Source organism: Melospiza georgiana, chromosome 1, assembly GCF_028018845.1.
Source record: "Melospiza georgiana isolate bMelGeo1 chromosome 1, bMelGeo1.pri, whole genome shotgun sequence".
NCBI classification, from domain to species: domain Eukaryota; kingdom Metazoa; phylum Chordata; class Aves; order Passeriformes; family Passerellidae; genus Melospiza; species Melospiza georgiana.
Genome location: NC_080430.1, coordinates 96,947,236 through 96,971,228, shown reverse-complemented (window position 1 = coordinate 96,971,228; position 23,993 = coordinate 96,947,236). Strand labels below are relative to the sequence as shown.

The 23,993-nt window shown below is 39.4% G+C and overlaps 1 protein-coding gene across 1 annotated transcript; it reads left to right on the top strand.

Moving 5' to 3' along the window:
- Positions 1–3,985: 3,985 nt before the first annotated feature.
- Positions 3,986–23,839, top strand: CNDP1 (carnosine dipeptidase 1). The gene is made up of 13 exons (XM_058032255.1): positions 3,986–4,029; positions 8,697–8,795; positions 12,307–12,425; positions 13,217–13,360; positions 14,612–14,774; positions 15,712–15,800; positions 17,768–17,968; positions 19,328–19,412; positions 20,440–20,600; positions 21,856–22,020; positions 22,214–22,355; positions 22,756–22,903; positions 23,734–23,839. The coding sequence occupies exons 1-13, from the start codon at positions 4,011–4,013 to the stop codon at positions 23,837–23,839; spliced, it is 1,641 nt and encodes a 546-aa protein (XP_057888238.1). The 5' UTR covers positions 3,986–4,010.
- The last annotated feature ends 154 nt before the right edge of the window (positions 23,840–23,993 follow it).

Below are 23,993 nucleotides of genomic sequence, written 5' to 3'. Positions count from 1 at the left end.
AAAAATAAAGATTGCAATCAGTCTGTTCCAAATATAATCTTATCTGTTGATAGAAATTAATATGTCATCCTGAGTCTTTTAAACCTATCAAGTTAATCTGTAACTCAAAACTAACAAACAGCAAAATGGTATAAAAGCCTCTTCTGTAGTCTCTGATTAGGCAGAATTGGTTACTTGAGGAATGCCAGGTATATTGGCAAGTGATGCATAAGTTTATAAGCTTGGTCTGTCACTCATTTCTCACAGATGTGTCAATATTCAGAGTTTTCTGGATGGCAGAAGCTAAGAGTGACTTAGATCTTACTGTAAGCAAAGGAACACACCAAGTACCAAAAAGCCTGCTCCCCAGACCCCTTATTTCAGTACTTGAAGTGTCACATGTCACAAGGACAACATCCATTTATTTTTCAGTTTAAAGATCAAAAATTCTCTTTGTGTTTTTGCAGTGCTCTGAATTTGAAAGCTTGATCCTGCTAAATCTGGTAGTCAGTTTAGGGCCCAATTACTAGTCACAGGAACAAATGAAAACTTCAGATAAGATGACACCATGCTGAGATAATTCAAAAGCAATCAGTCACACTCCTTCAGGCTTTTTTTTTTTCCCTCAAAATGTGGCTCTTTGAAAACTCTTTATGAGGAAAAAAAAGGCACTCTTTTCTATTTTTTTTCCCTTTACTTGCAGAGTTCACCTAAAGCCTCAACTGTGTGAGAGGCATTATCTTTCTAATATCTCCACAGAGCATTTTCCTCCCTCCCAGGTAAAACAGAGCAAGTCTAGGTAGATAAAAGACATGTTTACTTGTGGCTGGGATGGCTGCACCCAGACAAAGGATCTGATGTCTCTGACACCTTTGTATTTAATTGAGATCACTCACAAGGTGCTAAATGGGTGGTTTGGACTCTTTAAATCTGTCATATTCCAGAGTTAGATTTTTCACTATGACTTCTTAATGTAATTTCTGCTTTGTAAATGGACATGTGTTGCCTCTAGCAATATTTTTCAGTAATAACTTTTCCTTTACCCTAGTAGTGAGTGATCAGACAGGTAAAAAGCAGACTTGTGGAGAAACTGAGGCTGACATTATAAACACATTTGTAGTTCTCTAAATGTGACAGAAACTGGGTTCATTTCATGATGACATTATCTTCAGTCCCTGGTACTAAATTACCAGTGTGGGGGGTTGTGTATGTTCCTCAGAGAGCTTTTTGTTAAGGGAATACCCTTGCCCAGCCAGTTTCCCTGTAGGCACTAAGATGAAAACAAACAAACCTAAACTCTTAAGCCTTAATGAGGAAAGGCACCATGGGAAAGTAAGGGGACATCAGAATATGCTTTTTTTGTTCCTGTATGCTTTTCTGTAATCTAAGATATTGACTTCTGGCATAAGAAATAAAAAGAAAAAAGGCTACTTTTTTTGGTATTCTAATTAGAAGGCATAGCAAAAGAACACATATTGTGAGTTTTCCATATAGAGAAGAAAGGAAAAAAATGCTATGTCTAAATTTTAAGTGTTTCTTTATGGGCAGTTTCTATGCAATTGCATGTCACAGACTGAGATTTACTGCTGAATTTAACCTGAAGATATTTCCCAGCCTGAATGATTGTGTCATAAAAGGACATCCAGTTCTACCACTGACTCTGTCTGTCCAGCACGGGAAAACAGTCAAAGAACACAACGGAGTTGCACAAGTAAGTGAGAAACAAAAGCAATGGGTGTGTTGGACTGGTGGGGTTTGTGAGTAAGATTCAGAGTTTGAAAACCTGGTGTTGTTTGTTTAGGCTGCCCAATAGCACCCTAGAGCTAGGGAGGGCTTTGGATGATGATTAGTTTGGAATGAGTCTTTGGAAAGTTTGGGGAGCTGGGAGCGGTGCCTGTAGCCATGCACTGGATGTGGTTCCTTGCTCTCAGCAGCTCTGCAAGCTGAGTGCTGCCCTAAGGCTCAACCCAGCGTGGTGTGCACAGCCCAGCACCTCCTCTCTAGGGTAGGTGATGAGAACCTTGTATTTTAGGGGCCTGATCGGGAAACTCTCACTAAAAACAGTTGAAATTAAAGCCTGTGATAGTGTGGCTCATCTGGAGCATTGAAAGTCTAGTGACTCAAGCACATATCCAGGCAAGATGTATCCAAGATGCCATTCTCTCCCCAGCCTTCCCCTTTCCCCTCTTGTTGGAAAGGGTACACTGTGTTGCAAATGGGGAGAAGATGTTTTTCTTCCTGGTCAAGCTGTGCTCTGCTCATAGATTGGCTTCCAGGCATGAGGACAGCAGCATGTGGTAGAACTGCTCTTCCAGCAGCTGTTTGTGCACTTGGCATTTCATAGCTGATGGCATTTTAAAATATTGCCATGGGACTTTCTGTCTTTCTCTGTTTTAGTTCACAGTAAAACTTAATTCTATCTGAAGTGCAGTGAGTGGTGGGGTGCAAGTTCTATTCTTCATGAACTATCTCAAATGTTTCAACCAAAATTTCATAATTTAAATAAGGATTTAGGCACTCAGAGTGTGGGATTAATGGCTTATATCCAAGTCAGTGATTTGTAGAACTGTCATTTTCTTAGGAGTTAGGAGCTTTAAAAAAAAAAATTAGTTCTACATGTTTGATTTTCTATAGTACTAAAAATGAAAAGCCATCATTGCCTTTTAAGCCATGTCAAAGCACATGCTACAGTTTTGTTGAAAGGCCTTTGAATATATGACAAACTTCTCTGCTTGAAAAGACTGTAACAAAAGAGCAAAACTACTTGTCTGTAGGGAAAGAGTGGAATGAGTAGAGAACTACTTTCCAGAGAAGTTGTAATTAAATTTATAACAACTCAATTAAAGATGCTGATCCACTAGTCGTGCATCTGCCTGGTTGTTAGCAGGCTCAGTGCCTGGGTGCAGGTGTTTAATTAAGATGTCCAGATATGAACCAGTTGTCTAACCAAATGCTCCAGTCTTGTAATTATCTGTCTGTCTGTTTTTGTTGAGGGGCTGTTGCATTTTTCACGAAAAGGCCCATGGCTGGCATGGGGTGCACAAAGTGTGAGTGGTGCAGAGCCCTGGTTCAATGGGCATTTTCTCTGCTGAGGAAGGTGCTGCACCCTTGTTACAGGCAGTGGCACTTGGACAGAAGAGATGTGCTATGAAATAGCTCACACTCCTCTTTAAGGAGGTCACAGTCACAAAAGCTTTGCAGTGGTAACATCTCTTAGCAAGAGGCAACATTATTGTATGTGTATATATATTCATATATGTATAAACAGTGTGTTCTTTTATTTTTCAGATATTTAGGCTTAAGAAAGCTTATATTTAAGCTATTTTTTTTTTCATTTCAGCTTAAAAGAGCTTGTGTTTGTCAAGAGAAGAACCTTTGCTTGCTTTGGCCTTCTCCCAAGTACACTTCAAAGACAGGCAGACTGAAATGAAAAAATACTCCTAAACCTTTCTTGGGAGGCTGTGGCTCCTGGGACACCCAGCTGAGATGCAGAAGTCAGTGAAGTGTCAAACTGAGTTAACTTGGTGCTGCTCTGGTGTAGCCACGATATTTTCTGAAAAATCCTTTCCTTAGGATTTTTTCTCCTGAGAAGCTGGGAGGCCTCAGGAACAAAATGTAAACAATGGTTATCTGCTGCTGTGGAATGCAACAGGTGCACCTGTGATTGGTCTCATGTGGTTGTTTCTAATTAATGGCCAATCACAGCCCAGCTGTCCAGACTGTCTCATTCACAAGCCTTTGTTATAATTTCTTTTCTATTCTTAGCTAACTTTCTGATGAAATATTTTCTTCCATTCTTTTAGTATAGTTTTAATGTAATATATATAATAAAATAATAAATCAAGCCTCCTGAAACATGGAGTCAACATTCTCATCTCTTCCTTCATCCTGAGACCCCTGTGGACACCACCACACTCTGGACATGTGCCTTGAAGGACACCATGCACATCACCACCTCAGTGAGTTCTGCCCGTACTCTGCCAGCTCCTAGAACTCCCAGAAAACTGGGAGGAGGCAGTGGGAAGAGCTCCATGAACAAACTGCTGCACAGTTACTGTCAGCTTGCCTTGGTGAGCCTGAAAAGCCAGTTTCTGGTGTGTCTGTTTGGAAATGGCTATGAGTTACAAGCTGGATAAAAGCCTCACCTGCAAGGAGGACATGAATCGTCCCTGAGGAAAAACCTATGCAATTTGGCTGAGAAAAGCTGTCTGAAGGATATCAAGATGGGAATGACCTCTTGCCCTCATTTCAGTGTGATCCATATCTGAAAAAAATAATTATTAAGCCAAATGAATTTACAATGTTGCTTTTGGAAAAACAGAACAGTCTCCTATCTCAGCACTCAGAGCAGTGTACTGGACTTGGCACTGGACAAGAACTTGCTTGTTTCTCTTATCACTTAAAGCCTGAGTGCTTGGAGCTCTGGGTTCAGAGAGGGTGCTGAATGAGCCACCAGGTGGTGAGAGGGCTCCGTGTTATTGCTCTTCCTCCTCCACCCAGGACCTCAGATCTTTGTGGCCCTGTTCCTGGAAGGTGCTGGGAGTCATTGCTCTGTACAGAGGACAGTCTGCAGCCACCTGTCCTTGTGAAGCACCTCCTGCCTGGGTAAGGGGACCTTTTCTAAGTCAATCTCCTTCCACTGACATACCCAGGTGTGATTATGGACATCCAGGTACCAGATGGATGGAACTACTAGATCAGGGTCTTGGGAATCTTTCCCTCTCTACCAGCAGAATCTCACTCCACTGCTGATAAGCTTTCAGGTGGACAATGTTGCTTAACTTGTGTTTTGGGGTCAGCTGTGGTTATCTTGAAGCGTGGTGGCTGGGAAATACTTTTCTAACTGCAGTGTAAATTGGGAAGGAGCTGAGAGGTGGAAAGGCTTGCTGCTTCTGCACAGGGAAGTAGAAATATCTGTAGGGGTGGGAGATATGGGGAATTGTGTGAAAGGGCCTCTCCATTCCACACCAATCCTTCTAGGATGCAATGATAAGTTATATTAAGGGAGTATATTGAGAAATGACAGCTGCAAAAATAACCAGGTACCACTGATTATTACAGGACAATAACATTCCTGCTTTTCTGCACTTCACTTTCAAGAAATGAAAAAATACCTGTCTTGAACTAGAGATAGCTGCTTATAGAGTGACAGGAAGCATTGAAAACCATCACATAATTTTTCTGTCAATGAAATATTGCTCCTATTAGCATATTTCTTACATATTTGCTCACTCAAATTTAGATTGTAATTGTTTAAGATACCCTTTTAATTAAGGTAACAACTAAAGCATGCTATTTCTGCTGAAGTGAAGGTACCATCACTTTGTAACCAAGTGAGGGTGCTACACTTTGTCCTGAGGTAGCAATGGAAACACAGAGTAGGGGACCATCTCTGCCCTAGATTGTTTACACTTTCAAATAACAAGAGAAACAGAGCCAATGATGCTTTCCCCTACTCTTCATCCTATTGTTTCAGTTCTGCTCTTATTTTCCTTTAATCAGTCTATTTCCTCCTGCATAAACAATTACTGTATCCCAAAGAGGATATTCAACCAAACTATTCGAGTTGGTTCTTTCATTTCTTGTAGTTAATAAGCTACCATCAAAGAATGGTTTTATTAGAGATAAAGCTGCCTACATTTAAAAGTCCTTCTAAACAATGTTGGCAATGTTTATGATATCCCATAAATGGAATAAGGACCATAACAAAACAAATCTCTTATATTGTGGACCTTAAACCTTGTTCCAAGTTATAGGTTATAAAACAAGGGGCAATTAGCAATGAAATACTAAGCTATAAAGTAATAATAGCTTTTTTTTTCCCATGGTAGCATAGTTCCTCAGTAGTACTATGTGATAGATAGACAAATAGTTGAATGGATCTACTAATATAATAAATCTATTTTAAATCTGACTTGTAATATTCTAATTGAGGAATAACTCCAGTGTGAAACACTTAAAGCTAAGATAAATGAAGACAGGATTAATGTAAAAAAATTATTTAAAATAAATTAAAACAAACATTGAATTCCCCCCAAAGTTTGCATTTCATTTGCAAATGAGGTTTTACACATCAATCAAGTGAAGAACAAGTGCTTAAAAAAATGAAAGGTCTTTGTAAGGCTCTGAGACAGGACCTAGAACTCCCTTATTACCTTATTATACTTATTGCTGAATTTGACCATGTCAATAGAGGTGCTTTCAAAATGGGCAGAGGACTTTAAGGGTAGAAATTTGTATGCAGACACAAGCACCTTAAATTTACTACAAGTTCAGCAGTTCTGCCTTCTGCTATGTGAGATGTGGCAGCAAGAAGATGGTGAGGCTATCCACATCTAAGAACAAATACTGCATCTCCCACAGTTCCTTCCTATGAACCTTTCTGCCATGAAAAGAGCAAGAGCCAGCAGAGCTGTCTTTCCAGGAAGAATGTTTTTATACCCACGTTTATCTGATTGCAAACTAATCAGCAGAAAATTTTCTTAAGTAAATAGTGAATTACTCCTCCTCACTGGGCACAAAAGGCAATACTACTTCCTGGGAGAAGGGTTTTGCCTTAACAGGGATGTATCCCTTTTTTTTTCCCCCACTTTTCAAGACACAGAATAATCCACCTCTTTTCTCTGTCCTACGATATACTACAGTAAAGCAGCAACACTTATCAGCAATGTTAAAGTGCTTTCTGGCACTGGGATTCCTGTTGGGATACTGGAATTCCAGGAGGGAAAAGGAGATGGGAAAATTTCCCATTACTTGATGTGTTACTGATTTGTCTGTCCTGATTTAATTATTGTATGACAGAGGCAGAAGTGAGCATCTAAACCCAAAACTAATTTTTAACTTAAAACTCTCTCTTCATTAACTGCAGAACTTATCAGTAAAATTGATATAAAATGCTCCTGTTCTGCAGGTGAAAGAGGGGACCTTTCCAGTTCAGGCTCCCATCATCAGCAACAAAGGCAGCTGCAAAAAGCACCTAGAGATAAGGATGTTCTTTTAAAATATCATCTGTATTACAGCAAAACAGAACTGATAAACAGGGTCTCACTTTTTTCACTGAAGGTTTGGCTTGAGCAGGGGCAGGGCTGGTCACTGCTATTCTCCAAAACATCATTCAGGCAATCAATATTGCAACACTTTAAGAGCTGACTGCTGTAAATAGCACTGGGTGTTGCAGCGTCACCTGCCAGCAAGTGCAGACCTTGCCTATGCTTCCCACCAGATATTTTCATTGCTGTCACACAGTCCATTGATTTGGATGATACTTTAGTAATCTTCAAATGCAGTCAGGCACTGTGAGCTGGCATTTGTTCCTCTGCAGGTGTCTGGGTCTCTGCAGCTCTTGTTCAGTGGCTGTACATGGTCAGGGCTGGGCTTGAGAACTGCCATGTGAAGAGTTGTCATCCTCATCCTCCTCGGGTGTCACTCAGCTGGAGAGGTGACTGTGGCTTGATTGCCTGCTGCTACCAAAGGTATGCCACTTATCAACGAGTATTGTTAAAGGATGTTAAAAAATAAACCTGTTATCTCAGTTACCTGCCTTGATGGTGACTGCTTAGAGGGAATGTTCCTTTCAGTGCAGTCCACCAGTGATTTGGTAAATTAGTTCCTACTGCCATAAACATCTTTATCTCCTTTCATGTCAAATGTACTTTGTTATTTGCAAGCCAGATGAGTCCTGACTGTTTTTCTCTGGGGTGTGTGCAACCCAGTGTTCAGTTTTCACTGGCACCCTCCTCCTGCACCCACCTGGAACACTGTGTGGCAGGGAGGGAAGTGCATGAAGCACGTGCTTCAGGAGAGACAAGGAGGCCTTCAGAGCATGTTCAGGACCTACTTCTCAGTTGTTTGTAAGTTTAATTGATATTTCATCAAAGAATCATCCTAGTTAAAGAATCAGCTCGGATTTTCTTGTTAAGTCACCACAGAAAAACACTAGGTGTTCTTTCAACAGTGCTTTACGACATGGGAGGAAGCGACACAAAAAATGTTCTTACTACTAAGGAACAAAGAAAGAGAAAGAGCACAACTGACTGCCATGCACTATTTCTAAAAATAGGCATACTGCATTTTTCTGTAGAGCAGTAACTGCTCCTTTAAATGACATAAAATAAAATACACTTGACATTGAACACCGAAGCCTTTGTTTGATATCCCCCCCGAATTTATCATTCTTTCAAATAATTTTTCCCCTTCTCATGACACTGAGATATTTCAGCCTTGCCTGAAATCTTTCTACAGCTTTATTAAACCAACTCCCTTTTTGACACGAGCTGTTCCAGTTGCCATCCAAATGCTCCTGAGCAGCACTTTGTGTATTAGTAGTGCATTAACATGAAGTTACTCCAGCTACACCCCTCCCTCCCTCCTTCTACTACAGCAAAACATAGCTGTTACCTAAATTCTTGTTTGAATTATTAATATTTTGTACACTCTGCTACTTGGTATCTCCTCACATTCATTTTTCTGAACTTTGCCACCGTTCCTTACTTTAATGAGAGTATTTTTGTGATAATCTACGGTCTTAGATTTTGGTCGGTTTTGAAAATATCACAGAATAATTCCAAATTTCCCTAGGATATTTCCCAAGGATTTTGCTTGATTCGTTGGAGTTTTTTTCCTTCACAGCATTTTAGCCTCCTTGTTTCATTTTCTTAAACAGTTAAATGCTAATGAAACATGACAAAGACCTACGTCTCTTGTCTGCCTCTTTCCAGGTCATTTGCACGTAACTGAGACAAAAAGAGAGATACCAGCACCACAGCACACATCCTCTGTAAAAGCAAGGAGCCCTTTTGTACTTCTGACATTAAAAGGTATGTATTTATTCAAGTCATGAATTTATTCAAGTCACCAAAAGGTGACATATATATATATATATATATATATATATATATATATATATATATATATATATATAAAGACACTATTTTTTTCTATTTTTAGAGTGAAAATGTATATAATACAGCAATATCAAAGATTTCACTAGAGGGAGGGGAAATCACATGTGATGGAGACACTGATATTTAAATCCATTGCATGAGCTTGGTGTCTCTAGCAGCCATGTTCTGTCCTCTGCTATAATCTTACTTGGTCAAGCGTGGCATAACCAAAAGATCTATTTTTTTAAAATAAGTGAACCTGAGAAGCCTGTCTAGTTTTCTACAGTAAAGTTAAATGAGGGTGTATTCAGTGGCCTCTGTTGTAAATGTTTTCCAAACTGAGGTTTGGAAATTACAAGGTAGAAAAATGAGTGAAATATATGTGAAACTGAGGCCTCCAGCCAGCTTCCTGGTAAAGGCAGATCATGGCCCTGATGTCTCTCTAGATGAACAGCTGATTGAAATCCTGGGATCCCTTGATCAGCAAGACCAGGTTTCATCCCACCTCCAGATGAATTCTCCCTGTGCCATTCCTGTCTCCATCGCTTTCTTTCGCGGGGTGCAGTGCCTTGCACTTTCCCCGAGCCCCTCACAAATGCACCCATCACGGTCCTATCCTCCTCTTCAGCTCATGTGGTGGAATATCTTTATCAGTCAAAAGCACCAGCCTGAAGGCAAACTTGGCTCTCCTGGGACACACTGCTGGCTGAAATGAGACTGAGCAACATGGCACAAGCAGAGACATTGCCTGGCCCCCCAAAAGTGCACAGTGACAAAAAGAGAATAAAATAACATAAATGGCCTCTGTGCTCAGCTTTTACCTAATGCTGATCATCTCCAAGGACCTTGAGCCCCTTTTGAACATGACCTGATATGTCTTGGCTCAGATGCCCTCCTGTATCTACCCAGGCACCACCTCAGCAAGAGCCAATGTCTTGTCTGTGCCAGGAAACTCAGGGTTTGCCAGGGTCCCGTTACCACCACCCCAGTCTGGGGCTCATTGTCTTCTCTCCTCTGCCCTGTGCAGCCTGGGAAGTCCCCCTGACCATGCCTGTGGGCCACACTCTGCCTTCCTATTGCCCCTGAAAAATGGGCTTCGGTTGACAAACATTTGCAGCCACTTGCACAGTCCAAGGCTGGAAGAAATATCCAGACTGGGGGTTTTAAGTTTAGAGTGCTTATTGCAGAGTTCCTGTTCTTAAGCCTTACCTGAAGAAGCTCAATCCAAAGGTAACTGTAACCTAAATTATCAAAACCTCATTCTCTACCATGTCTTTGTTAATAAATCCCAGAAGCTGCTTTATCTCATCTGAAGTGTCCAGATTTTTTCCATGCTTGCTTCAAAAATTCCTGTAATCATCACTTTTGCTTTAGGACAAATTGCTGCTGCAGTGACTGGTGATGAAAGTATTTGAAGGGGATTGTTGATTAGACCCACCTCTTGGAGGTAGGGTTTACTGTTTTATGGAGAAAAAAATGTGAGAAGAAAATGGTACTTTGCCGGTCACTTAAGGCTGGGGTTTAGTATCTTAAAAATACTTCTATATTTAAATAATATGGCTAAATTTAATCTCTCCATCCTAAAAACCACTTCCAAATTTGAATTTCTTGGCTTGGTTAACAAGTCTTCTCCAAAACAGTGCTTTCCAGATTTACTCCCCTGCAAAATCAGCATTTGGTCTGTTTCAATACCAGTGTTTCCAGTGTCAAGAGATGTCAGGAACTGGGCACTGGGAAATAAATTTACTGTCAGAAGCCTTCTCAAAGCTTCACTTCTGGAAGTGAAGCAAACCTTGTAACCTTGCTTCTGTGGGAAGGTTGGAAAATGGGAGCCCATCCTCATGCAGCTAGGCTCTCCAGCCTAAGTGAACAATGTTTCCCTCGTCTTGATCATCATGCTTGGGTTTTCAATCTTCCTTCTCTGTCAGAGAAACATAATTGAAATTATTAATATTACCATAGCCTATCACCTTAGCAATGCATCAAAGTTAAGGAGTTGTGGATGGATCTGCAACTATACTTTTGTTACTAGTATGGAATATATTCAGAAAAGCACTGGGTTTTGACCTTGGAGTCCATCCTATAACAGCCTGATACAGCAGCAGTTATGACTTTAGCCCAATCAAGTATTTAGCCATCCAAGGATTACTCTACTAGAACCAATTCAAGACACTTACAGCAACAACTTCAAGCAAACAGGAAAGGAAAACGGGAAGAATAAGAAAAACACATCTTAAAACCTTATCTTGTCAAAAAAAAAAAAGATGGCAGAGAGGTTTGCAGGTACTAAATGAATTCTGCACTTATCAAGTGTTTCAGTAATGTCACTGTTCTTAATCAACTACAAAAGCTATTTGTTTTCTAACACTCTCCAGTGTCAGGCTTGTTTTCCCTTATTTATGTAAAATACAGAATGTGTGTCAGTGAATCCATTTTTCTGCCTTCTTCTGGCAGTCTGGGGGGAAAATCACGTCCTGGGGCTCAGCATCACCATCTGGGCAAGGGAGGGGATTGTTCTGCTCTGTTTTGCACTGGAGTGGCCTCATCTCAAGTGCTGGGGGCAGTTTTGGGTGCCACAACTTCAGAAAGATGTTAAACCATTAGAGAGTGTCCAAAGGAGGGCTGTGAAGGTGGTGAAGGGCCTTGAGGGGAAGCCATGTGAGGAGCACCTGAGGTCACTTGTTCTGCTCAGCCTGGAGGAGACTGAGGACAGACCTCATTGCTGTCACAACTTCCTTGTGAGGGGAAGGGGACGGCCAGGCACTGATCTCTTCTCTGTGGTGACCAATGACAGGACCCAAGGGAATGGCCTGAGGCTGAGTCAGGGGAGGTTGAGGCAGGATATCAAGAAAAGGTTCTTCACCCAGAGGGTGGCTGGGCACTGGCACAGGCTCCCCAGGTTAGTGGTAACAGCACGAAGACCGACAGAGTTTGAGGAGTGTTTGGACAATGCTCTCAGGCACAATGTGGGATTCTTTGGAATTATTTAGGGCCAGGTCCTGGACTCAAAGATCGGTGTGGATCCCTTTTGGGATATTATATGATTCTGGAAATGAAGAAAAAAGAAAGATGAGTGCCCTGAGCTGTTGGTTTTTGCAAGTCTTGCCCCAGGGTTGTCTTCCCAGAAAATACAATTTGATACTTTTGTACTGAAAAACTGATGCAACAAATGTTTCTGTAGAAAATATTACCCCTAAGTTATTTATAAAACTAACACTAAAAATGTTCACTCTTTGGTAATTTTTTCAATTTTTCTTTCAGCAACTTGACTATGAATCCATGGAAGTTTTTATGTGATAAAATGAGTATATTTTCTCCTGGCTTGAGGATATTAAATGAGACTTAAATAAGCTCAGAAATTTGTAAATATCTCTGCTTCTTAGGGCTGAAAATAAATGTATATTGCAGGATGTCTGCAATGTTGAATTTTGTCCTTAACTTTCAGATAGCATCCATTTCAGCCCTGTGCTGCTCTCTAAGGCAGTAATGTCCTCCTCATCCTCTTCAGCATTGGAGATGGAGATCTTCCAGTACATTGATGCACATCAAAGTGATTTCATCAAGGTAGGAGCTATACTGCAGTGAAATAATGAGCACAGAGCTGGTGCTCCAGAGGCAGGAGAAGTGCCTGTCACAAAGGTACTGAGCAGGGTTCCAGGTCTGGCATCAGGAGTGCAATATGCACTTCACACAGCAAGGCTGTAAGAGAGCAGGCTGCTGGGAACTCCTGGGGTGAAGGAGGGACTTGCATGGACTTCAGCAAAAGAGATGGTTGTGGGCATGCTTTGAGTGTGTTCAGGGAGAAGCTCCACTAAGCCAAAATGCACCTGCATGGGCCGTGCAAGCCAGATAGGATGCTCACTCTGTCTGCTTCAGAACTAGTTTTTGTAGGTTTGCTCTTTAGAAGGAGAGGAATCTTGGTCCTTGCCTTGTGCTTTCACTTTTGTCAACCCTCCATGAAAAGACAGAAACATAATGAGTCCAGTCAGTATCAGTTGTGCTTTGAATCTATGAGCACTTCTGAATCCTCATGAGAACCACCAAGGTAGGCTGTACATAATGCAATTTCTATAATGCAAACTAGTCAGCATCTAATCTACCTCCTCTTCCACTGCATTTTAGATCCAGAGTTGACAATGTGAATGCCTAACTGTGAGCACCCTCTCGGTTTAGAAAATCAGGAATCTCAACCCTGGGGAGACATCTAAGGGATTCTTCCCTATGCTGAAACCTTATAGCATCTGTGATAATGATGTGATGATAAAGGAAATCATCTTCCAATGTGGGATTTCTGATACAAGGGCTGAGGACAACAACATTCTGGATCACCTAATTGCACTTTTCTTCCTGTGCAGGTTCTGAAGGAATGGGTGGCTGTGGAAAGCGATTCTATTCAACCACACCTGAGGGAAGAAGTAATGCAAATGATGGCACTGGTAGCAGACAGACTTGCAACACTGGGAGCCACTGTTAATTTAGTAAACTTGGGGTCACATGAGGTGCTTATCTGATTCTTGCCCTTAAAACATCATATCTACCCACGGGTCTACCTATTGCATTCAGTACCGTGTACATGTATGCTATGACATAGTGTTGTTTTTGAAAGCTAGATACAAATTTATCAATAGTCCTGTACCTCCATGACACCTGCTGAAATCAGGTCTGAGAACTGAGAGCACACTGGGAACCACACAGGCAATCCAAATACAAACTGATGTTCTGTGCATAGGAGAGAGTTTGATGCTTTTAATTGAAGTAAAAGTTTTTTACCGGGGCTAGTTTTTAAATGTTTGTCTGTAATGAAGCATGAGAACTAATGCATCATTTGTCACTGAACTTTCTTTATGAAGGAGGTTGTTTTTACAAGGAAAATGTTGTTAGAACATCTAGGGGTTAGAGCTACCTAGACCATCATCTTTGGTTTGCAGAGCTTCTGACAAATGACCCAAACTATTTTCTTTCATTGTCGGAAAGCAATAGGGAAGAAATCATCTCTGAGAAACCTTAGTCTCTAATTAACTTACCTTATGTAGCCATGGGTTTTTCCCCATCCTGGGCTGTTACATTCCTAATCTAACAGCAATTCAAAAGTTCAATAATAGTGATTCTCTTCTCTTTTTTCTGATGGTTTTGGTGAGGATTTCGATTCTTAGCACAAGGACCCTGAAGTACAGCAATACTTGAATATTTCAGGTCATGTCATTTGATAGTTGCAGAGAATGCCATTGGGCCGTGTAGAGCTCTGTTCTGCACAGAGCCACGTAAAGGTTTAGCTTTAACCTGTTTTTAAGACAGTCTGACATAGCTGCTACCTCCTGCCAGCAACACTTTTTCATATTCTATGTTTGAACGTACAGGCCTCCTGCCCTCTGTCTGTGGTGAAATCAAACCCAAAATTAATTTGTGTGGCTTTTCACTATTACAGTGTCCCAAGAGACTCCATAGCACAAGGTTACCTCTGTCTTCTCCAGTGCTGGGAAGTGAGAGCTTAGTGAGGAGGGCATTTATGACAATAAAATGTTTGAAGACTTCTACAAAGTCCAGCAGGAAATAACCAGTTGAGGAGAAAGATCTCAGTTTGTCTGAATAGGTTAGAACTGGATTCAGTCAGATTTGTGCACCTAATCAAATAAAAATCAATTGAGTGTAGAAGTATTTTCAATACTAAGAAATCCAGATGGTTTTGTACATTTGTAAGTTTTAGAAGGTTTGGGTTTCCTTAGTTGCCTTTTTCTAACCTTCCTCCACAGCTGCCTGATGGCCAAGTCCTCCCACTGCCTCCCGTGATTCTTGGGGAACTGGGGAAGGATCCACAAAACCCCACTGTATGCTTCTATGGTCATGTGGATGTGCAGCCTGCCAAGAAGGAGGATGGCTGGGACACTGACCCCTACACACTGACTGAAATCAATGGTGTGCATCTTCTCATAACTTTTGTATCATTATTGGAACACACGACTGAGGTTCTGTGTGGGAGAAGAGTTCCTGTCTATTTAACCAAAGCATGAGGACTTCTGTGGAAATCTTTGGGACATGTCCAGCAGCTTTCAGCTTTGGTGGTTGTTCTGTGACTAGTGAGATCCATCAGTGACTGCCTAATACTTGGTGTGGAAATACTAGCATTTTTGGTAGAAGAATGTGAGGACCCTTTAATGTAATTATACTTACAGCACAGCTAGCTGACAGAAGGAACAAAAATAATGGATAGAGGGTCAGCAGATAAGTAAGACCTCAGAAATCCTGGTTCCCAGGCTATAAGCACTGAGTTGCCCTTTCTCATTATCTGGGATCAATTCCCAACAGCTTTACTGGCATAATTCTCCTGTCTTATTCCAGTGTATATCCAGTGGGGACTGCTACAGAAGCAGAGATACACAGATTTCAGTTTCATGTACAGCGATAACTGTACATGATGTGTAGCTGAAAAAGAAATTCAAGACTTGAACTTGATACTTCTGCCATGGCATTTATCTGTAGGGGTTTTGCTGCTTGTTAGCTGGCCTGAATGATGTGTCCAGAAACTGCATATTGTGCAAACCCTCCAGCCATATCTGGTATGAATAAACAGTTCCTGAGAAGAAAATTGAAGCTCAAAAATTGGCATGTAGCAGAAACCACAACATAATGCATATCAAAGGAGGGAAAGAGAAAAAAACAAGTGTACTTTTCCTTTGGGAAGCACCCAAACACTCATCACCTTATTTAAAATGAGTCAGTGAAATCCTGACACTTTTGGGACTTCTTCCCTCCATCACTAAAGCTTCTGTGGGAACTGGAATTTGCCAATTACACAGAAGTGATGAGGGAAAATTCAAAGATTGCTTAAAAACTTTCCTCTTTTCCTTTTAAGGAAACCTCTATGGGCGTGGAGCAACAGACAATAAGGGACCAGTCCTAGCTTGGATAAATGCAGTGGAAACATTCAGAGCCTTGAAATTAGTAGGTATCAATGATGACTTTTTAAAATTATTGCTAACTTTTATTATTTAGTATTATATGTTGTTATTTTTTATTATATCTCTGGAGGGATGTATTTACATTGCTGAGTAAGATGAAACCTCTCTGTCCCAACAGACTATATACAACTTGAAATATTAACTATTTCTGATGCAACACTTAGGCCACTGGTCTCACTCCAGTAAGAATTTGTCTTTGAGCAGTCTGTCTGCAATGTAAATACACTCTTACTGCCATTGCCCTGCAAAGAAAAACCCACAGGGAAGCATTCATTCAATATGTATTACATACATTCAATAGGTATTACATACATTACACAGCTCTGATAATTGTTCTGTTCTCTTGAGAGCTTTTAAAATGGTAAAATAACAGACATTACAGAATGCTGATGAAAACTCATCTCTGCTGATACATTCTGCTGATCTTTGGTTTTGTCTGCCTACAAGATACCTTCAATTTATGTGTCTGTGTGAAGGGAATAAGCATCTAAAAATGTTAATCCAGAATGGGCTGTTATGTCACCAACAGACCAGATTTATCAAAGCAAATACTTTTAATGGGTGCATTCACTGAATACAAATACAATCACTCAGAGTCTGACAGATTTCTGAGGTCAGACATTTGCCTAAATTACTACAATGATCAACATAGCTATCTTCAAATAATTTAATAATTTTGCAGTGGTCTTACCCCCAAGGTCAAGGTAAGCCAAAAATATATTTTAGGCTTGTAACTGGGTTAACTACCATCCTTTAAGCCAATTTGAATGACATATTCTGTTTGTGTGATGAGAAACAGTTTTCTGTCTCTTGTATGACATTATGGCATAAACTGAGCATTAAGTCTTGATTTTGTTAAAAAGTCCCCTTACAACCTTCTGGAAAACACGTTTTTCTTGCCTCTATAGTCTGAATTGACCTTGATCTCAAACCCTAGAAAACACACATTATTTGCCCAAAGACTAGTTGTTGTAAGTGGATATGGTTATGGGTTTGACATCTTTCTAGTTTTTTCAAATCACTAATAGTTATCTTGACATTTTAACAAACAAGCAAAAATGATTTTTTTGTAATTTGAAGCCTTTCTCTAGAAAACAATACAGACCATCAAAAAATATTCATTAACAGTTTGTTTCTAAAATTTCTGTGGCCAGCTGATGATCTATCAGTGAACACTCCATGACACAAGTTCATTTAATTTTACATATTTGTTCTTGCCTTTAATCTGAGCAGCAAATCAAAAGAAAAAACATCTTAAAACCTCGAATGAGAAAACGAATTGCAACAGGAAGCTAAGTTGAAATTTATGTCCCCTATGGGATGTGTCAGCATTTTCAACTCCCACTATTCCATAATAAAAGTTCTCCTAATTACTCTTGGAAATGCATCGTTATGAACCAGCGGGCTTGCAAATTTATGAGTGTTAAAAAGACAATTATAGTAGAGTCACTGACAATGTTTTTATCACCGTGTAAGTCTCGTGATAGACAACACTGGGAAAACCACAGCCAGTGGCTCCCACATGGGCAGTAACAGTGGAAATGTAAGGGACAGGAAATTTTCTGTGAAAATGCAATTGCTATTAGACAGTTATAATTTCCAAAGCAATTAGAATATTGAACAGCTCTGACAGCAAGCCTGTTTAATGAGACATTCCAGCAAGTTTTCTGAAAACGCAAAGAAGGAAAAAAGACATCACTTATTGTCCTCTGAAAAGGAATAGTAGATAAAAACATGAGGAAAATAATAAGTTTTACTGGGAGCCCATATGTGTCTGTCACTGGCTTTTCTGATGTAGTAAGCTATATATCCTATGTACTCATCCAATATCTTTGTTATCCTAACACAATTAGCATAGCAAACCAGTCTGCTCCTAATTATAAAGCTTTTTTTTTTTAAGAAAAATTAAGATGCTTGTTTCTTACCCAGACTTTTCTAATTTTTTTGTAGGCTATGCCAGTGAACTTCAAGTTTGTAATTGAAGGCATGGAAGAAGCAGGATCCTTGGGGCTAGAGAAGCTACTTGAGGAAGAAAACCAGAGGTTCTTCTCTGATGTTGATTATATTGTAATTTCAGACAACCTGTGGCTCAGCAACAAGAAGCCTGCCCTCACCTATGGGAGTCGGGGCAACGCCTGCTTCTTTGTGGAGGTAAAGGACACAGGCTCACTCCAGCTGAGCCTCCATCAGACAGGGATGATGCAGCTGTACCTACATCTGTATGCAGAGAGAGACTGAAGGAAAGCTTTATATTTACAATACAGAGCTTTCTTCTGCATCCCTTTTGGCTTCTGCAGATCCCTCACCTCATTTCAGTTCCATTAGCCTTATTTACTTCCATTAACTTCTCTTCAATCATTTCTTCCTTTGATCCCTTTCCTATCCCATTACTCTCCTGCCACTCTGCCAGGCTCTTCTCATTTCTCTCTCTGTTCTCATGGACACCATCCCTACACCCACCTCTCCAACTCTCTCCAAAACCATCAACCCTGCCCTTTTGCATCAGATACTGCTTGGTATAATGAATCAGCCTAAAGGGACTCAGTTTGGTTGGATCTCTGGGTTTAAAAGCCACACAAAATTTTTGTAAACACTGGCAGGAGTAGATAAAAGTTCACTGTAGCAAACACGCTATATTTAACAGGCAATGTGAGCTACTGTGAAATAAAGAGCAGAAATTTGTCATCTGGAAATGCTTCCTGATGAAGCATAAAAGGAATTCAGAGAGAAGATTAAAGAACTTGAGAACTAAAGAAAAATCTGCATTAACCTTTATGTCTGAAAAAAAAAAGATTTTTTTTAACTGAAAGAGCCTTGGCAGCCTTGATTCAATTCTTCTAAGTCTTGGTTAAGAAAAATGATGCTATTAAAACATCAAAAATGATCTCTCCCTGCTAGTAGACAGTTAGCTGTAATGAGGTTTTGAGAAGAATAAACAAGTCCTTTGCAGGAAAATATTTTATGATAAACTCAAGTATGAAAATGTGTCTGGAAAAAGAGCCCGTTTAATAACTCAAATGCCTCTATTCTAACGACTTGTTATTCAAGAGACCTATAAATTTTTATTTGTTGCAATCTTGAATTAAGATTGGACATATATTCTTAGTATCAAGCAAGATTATTTTTTGCCTTTTTTAAAGAAGATTTTGCATTAAATAAAAAGGTTAGACAACTTGAAAAATTTATTCTCCAATGTTAGAAACAGTAATAATATGCAAATGTTTAATGTATGATGTCTTTAATCTTACTGAAGCAAAAGAGGGAGTGGAGGAGGACCCTTGCTCTCAAATGTGAGTGCTACAGACAGCTGACTTTCTCTCTCTTGGTGGCTGACAAAAGAGCTCCATCTTCTCTGCTAAAGCAGATTGCTCCTGACACGATGTTTCCTATTTAATAATTAGGGGAAAAAAAAATTACTGTTCATTTGTGATCTTGTTAAAAAAACCTGGACCCAGCAGACAGAAGAACAAGGTAGTGAGCGTTCACATGTAACCAGTGGCTTTGGTGCAGGTTGAATGTGGCAGCAAGGACCTTCACTCTGGAACTTTTGGGGGCATCATCCACGAGCCGCTGCTGGACCTGATAGCGCTGCTGGGTAAGAACTCACATCACTGCTCAGGGCAGCTGGGAGAGCTGCCCATCATCACCTAGTGAAGGTCAGGGACACCTTTAGTTGTTGTAAGGTAAGACTCATTGAAGAACGATCCTCAGATGTGGTCACCAATTGTTGCGGTTTTGTTGTGAGGGTCCCCAGGATGAGGTGAGAGATGAGAATCTGACTCCAAGTTCTTAGAAGGCTGATATTATATTATATTATATTATATTATATTATATTATATTATATTATATTATATTATATTATATTATATTATATTATATTATATTATATTATATTATATTATATTATATTATATTATATTATATTATATTATATTATATTATATTATATTATATTATATTATATTATATTATATTATATTATATTATATGAAAATTATATACTAAAACTATACTAAAGAAAGAGAAAGGAGACATTAGAAGGCTAGCAAAGAATGAATAATAAAAACTCATGACTGACCAGAGTCCTGACACAGCTGGACTGGTATTGGTCAATAAGTTAAAACAATTCATATGGAACCAATCAGATGCACTTGTTGGTAAGCAACCTCCAAACTACATTCCAAGCAATCAGATAATTATTGTTTACATTTCATTTCTGAGGCTTCTCAGGAGAAAAATTTAAGGGCAGTAAGGCCAGGACTTCAGACATGTTAAGCTGATGTCAGTCACACATCAAGGAAGAACATTTAAGGATTACAGGCAACTTTAATACATGCACACATAGCAAAATCTGACTTTTTTAATGCTGCTTTGTATCCCAGTAGGATGATGTTTTCATGTCAGAAGCTGGGCTGACACATCACACACTCCACACAAACAGCAACTCGATTTTCTTAATAAATATGCAAATATATCAAGTTCAGTGAAGCAACTTGACAGATGCAAACAGTTGTGAGGCTCACTAATTTGGTAAAGAGCTAGGTAGAAGGGAGAAGGTGTTATGATTTCCAAGGGGAAGAAATACTTGTACCCCTTGTACTGATATCTATCTTATTTTGTAGACAGCCTTGTGGATTCCACAGGCCATATTCAGATCCCTGGAATCTACGACAATGTTGCTGCCCTGACAGAAGAGGAAAGGAAGTTGTTTGAATCAATTGAATTTGATCTAGAGGAACATAGAAATAACTGTGGTGTGAAAAAATTCCTCTATGGCACCAAGGTAACAAAAAATCTGTATGAATACTCAGCAGAAAGAATTTAAATCACCTATTTGTAGTATTTCTATATAAAGCCATACAAAGATATTTTCAGTTAATGGCAAGCTCAAAATAAAATAAAGGAGCGCTGAGAAGTAAAAGATAAATAAAATCAGTCTGCTGAAAATGTAAAGCACTGCATCTGGGGAAAGTGATCTGAAATATGAATAATCATTTAAAAGTAATCATGCAAAACTAACAGTGTAAGTCTCTCTTCCTTGCCTACCCCTTCCCTCCCCCTAACCCTAATCAGCCAAATAAAACATGCATTAAAATGTCTACATTTAGGTTACACAGTGGGAAAGAAGTTATATTCAGCTCTGAAAAAATGGGAGGAAGCCTTAGGCAGATATGTTTTGGATGGTCTTTATTTAACACAGATTTTGATGTCTGCCAAGCCCACCATAAAAAGCATCCAAAGCTACAAGCTTCTCCTTACCAGCAATTAAAAATTATATCCTAAATAAAAAAACAGCAGGTAGGGGCTGGCTTGCAAAGATTTCCCTGCATAAGAGTGGCAACTGGGAGAAAGGAGTTGATTAATTATTTTATCACTAACATAATTATTGTGGTTTAGGTTCTGCTAACAGGGATGCTTTTATAGCTTTCAAATTACCTAAAGCTAGACTGTAAGAATCAGTAATACAAAAGTATAATGTAACTACACTATCTGAGTTTTGATACTGTACAAGGATGGATTGATGCTAAATTTTGTGTAGGTAAAGGTCTAGTCTCATAAAACTGAAGGAAAGAAGCAGCACCCTGAGGTTCTGCATGAAGATCCGTTTATAATTTATACATTTCTCCTATTTTCCTTAGAGTAATAATCATAGCATTTTGTTTTCCCTCTGCATCTTCTCCAGGAAAAGTTACTTACTGAAAATTATAATCTTTCCTATTGTGCTTTTTGGTCTTCATTAGTAGAATTTCTTCACTGCACTATGAAAATTTACTTTGAAGATTTTTAAAACAATGCTCTGTTTTTCTCATTTTTAAAGAAATCATTCTATAACTGAAAGTAGTAGTATTTTTTAAAAATAAAAGTACACGTGCACGGGTTTAAATTTAAAAAAAAATCAAATATCTTTAAAATACAGAGGTTTCCAAATACAAATTTTAGGATGGAAAAAGATTGTTTATATACATTGTGGCTTGTTTATAGCCCTTATATTTATGAATTTTTAAGGGGTTCCAAATCCCTTTGAATTTTTTTTAAAGGAAGAAATACTTCTGCACCTGTGGCGTTACCCCTCTCTCTCTATTCATGGGATTGAAGGAGCTTTCCATGAACCAGGCATTAAAACAGTCATTCCAGCAAAAGTAATTGGCAAATTCTCAATCCGTCAGGTCCCCAACATGGACCTTTCGGTTGTGGAAAAGCAGGTAAGATACAAATCTTTTTTTTGGCCACTACTGTGTAAACTCAGTAAACTCAGTCTCTCTTAGCACCTCACAAACCTGGACTTGTAGTAAACTGAATGTTTTTAGCACTTATTTCTTCCAGAAGAAGTAGGAATGTGGGTATAAGGTCGAGTGGTAAGATGAAAGCTTTTTTTTAAAAGTATTTTCCCTACAGGTGGTGGAACACTTGGAGGGTGTCTTTTCCAAGAGGAACAGTCCAAACAAAATGAAAGTGTCCATGCCTTTGGGTGTAAAGCCCTGGCTTGCTGATTTTAATGATCTACTATATAAAGCAGCAAGAAGGGCAGTAAAAACAGGTGTGTTCCTTTTTTTTCCCAGTTCTTAGTGTGTCTGTAAGTGTGCAGGGGCACTGTGCTCAACAATAAGGCAAAGCAGATTTCCCAATTCAGTGCTGCAGCCTCGTACCTTACAAATCTCATTGATTTTGATAGAACTACTTGTCAATGTCTCCCATACCTTGTTAAATTTTGATATGTTTTATAGGAGTAGCCAAAAGGCCTCGTTTATTATTTTTTGAATTGATAAGAAACCAGAGATTTATAGAGCAGAGCTGATTCATGAAATCAATTGGCTGCACACTCAAACCCATTTCTACTCAGAAGCTCTTAGTATCAGCTCTTTCCTTAAATCTATGATAGCAGAGAAAACCACCTGGATTACACCTATTTATTAATTCATTTTTCCAATATATTCCAGTTTTTGGAGAAGATCCAGATTTCACCCGTGATGGCTCAACAATTCCTGTTGCCAGAATGTTTCAGACTGTAACACAGAAAAGTGTGATGATGCTTCCGATTGGAGCGGCTGATGCTGGAGAGCATTCCCAGAACGAGAAAATAAGCAGGTTTCTTTCATTTGTCTCTTTCTGCTATTAGAGAAGGGGGGAGAACTGAAGTCCCTTGGTACCCATGCCCAGATGGGAAGCTCTGCTGTGCATTGGGCGGCCCAAACCTAATATTTCCAGCACGCTAGATGCTGTGCTAAGCAAGCAAGCAAAATTCCCAGTGTAACACATGCCATTATACACTTTCCACTGGGTGTCTACTCAGTTTTTAAATTCACTGCATTGGCAATTTTCATTTCTCTAGCAATGAAGATGATGGTGTGGATGGGCACTCTTCCATCACAGCATCTGTTTTGAAGTGCACCAGTCACAGACACTCACGGTTCTGTGAGGATTTTGGTGGTTTTCAGTACAAACAGCTATAAAGAGATATTTATAGTCCAGGGACCAAAACTAGAATAATTATACAAAAAAATAGCTTAAACTTGTCACTGGTGTTTATTGTTGGAGGCACCATGGTAAGCCCCTATTCAGTGTGTTGCCTGAACATTTGTGCAGGCTCTGAGTCAATTCATGCTGAACTCTGGAGAGAGGAGAATCCTACAATAATTCTCAAATTACTTCTTGTCTCTCCTCATTTAAGCCTCAACACTGCTGGCTACTGGTAACAACAATTTGGGTATATAAACCTGGAAAAAGTTTTCTGAAGTAACTCCAGAGGAGTACCAAATTGAAGGACGTCCAGCACTTCTGTGCGCTGGGTAATTTTCAGGGGTTACCAATATTGCAAATTCCTCTGAAGACTCATAAAACTTCACTGGACTCTGTTCCTAATTTTAAGAGCAGGACAACCTGACAAGACTTCATTGTGTTTCTTTCCTTCTTCACAGACACAACTATATTGAAGGAACAAAATTGTTTGCAGCTTTTTTCCTGGAGATATCAAAGCTACATCAGAATTTACATGAAACTTCCCACACAGAGACTATCAACTGACAGACCATATCAAGAAAATCAGCAAAACATTTTCTTAAATTTTCTAACTTAAATAAAACATATAAATCACATATTCAGTGGCTGTGAATTGGTGGGGAAAAAAATAAATGCTGTGCTATTTTCTGGCATTCTACTAAATGGCATGCATTTGTTG

What these genes read in the sequence shown, in the direction of transcription:
- CNDP1 (XM_058032255.1), top strand. An exon ending in TAAACTTGGGGTCACATGAG is followed by an intron (nt 13,361 to 14,611) that starts GTGCTTATCTGA and finishes CTTCCTCCACAG; the next exon opens with CTGCCTGATGGCCAAGTCCT. An exon ending in AAGAAGGGCAGTAAAAACAG is followed by an intron (nt 22,356 to 22,755) that starts GTGTGTTCCTTT and finishes AATATATTCCAG; the next exon opens with TTTTTGGAGAAGATCCAGAT.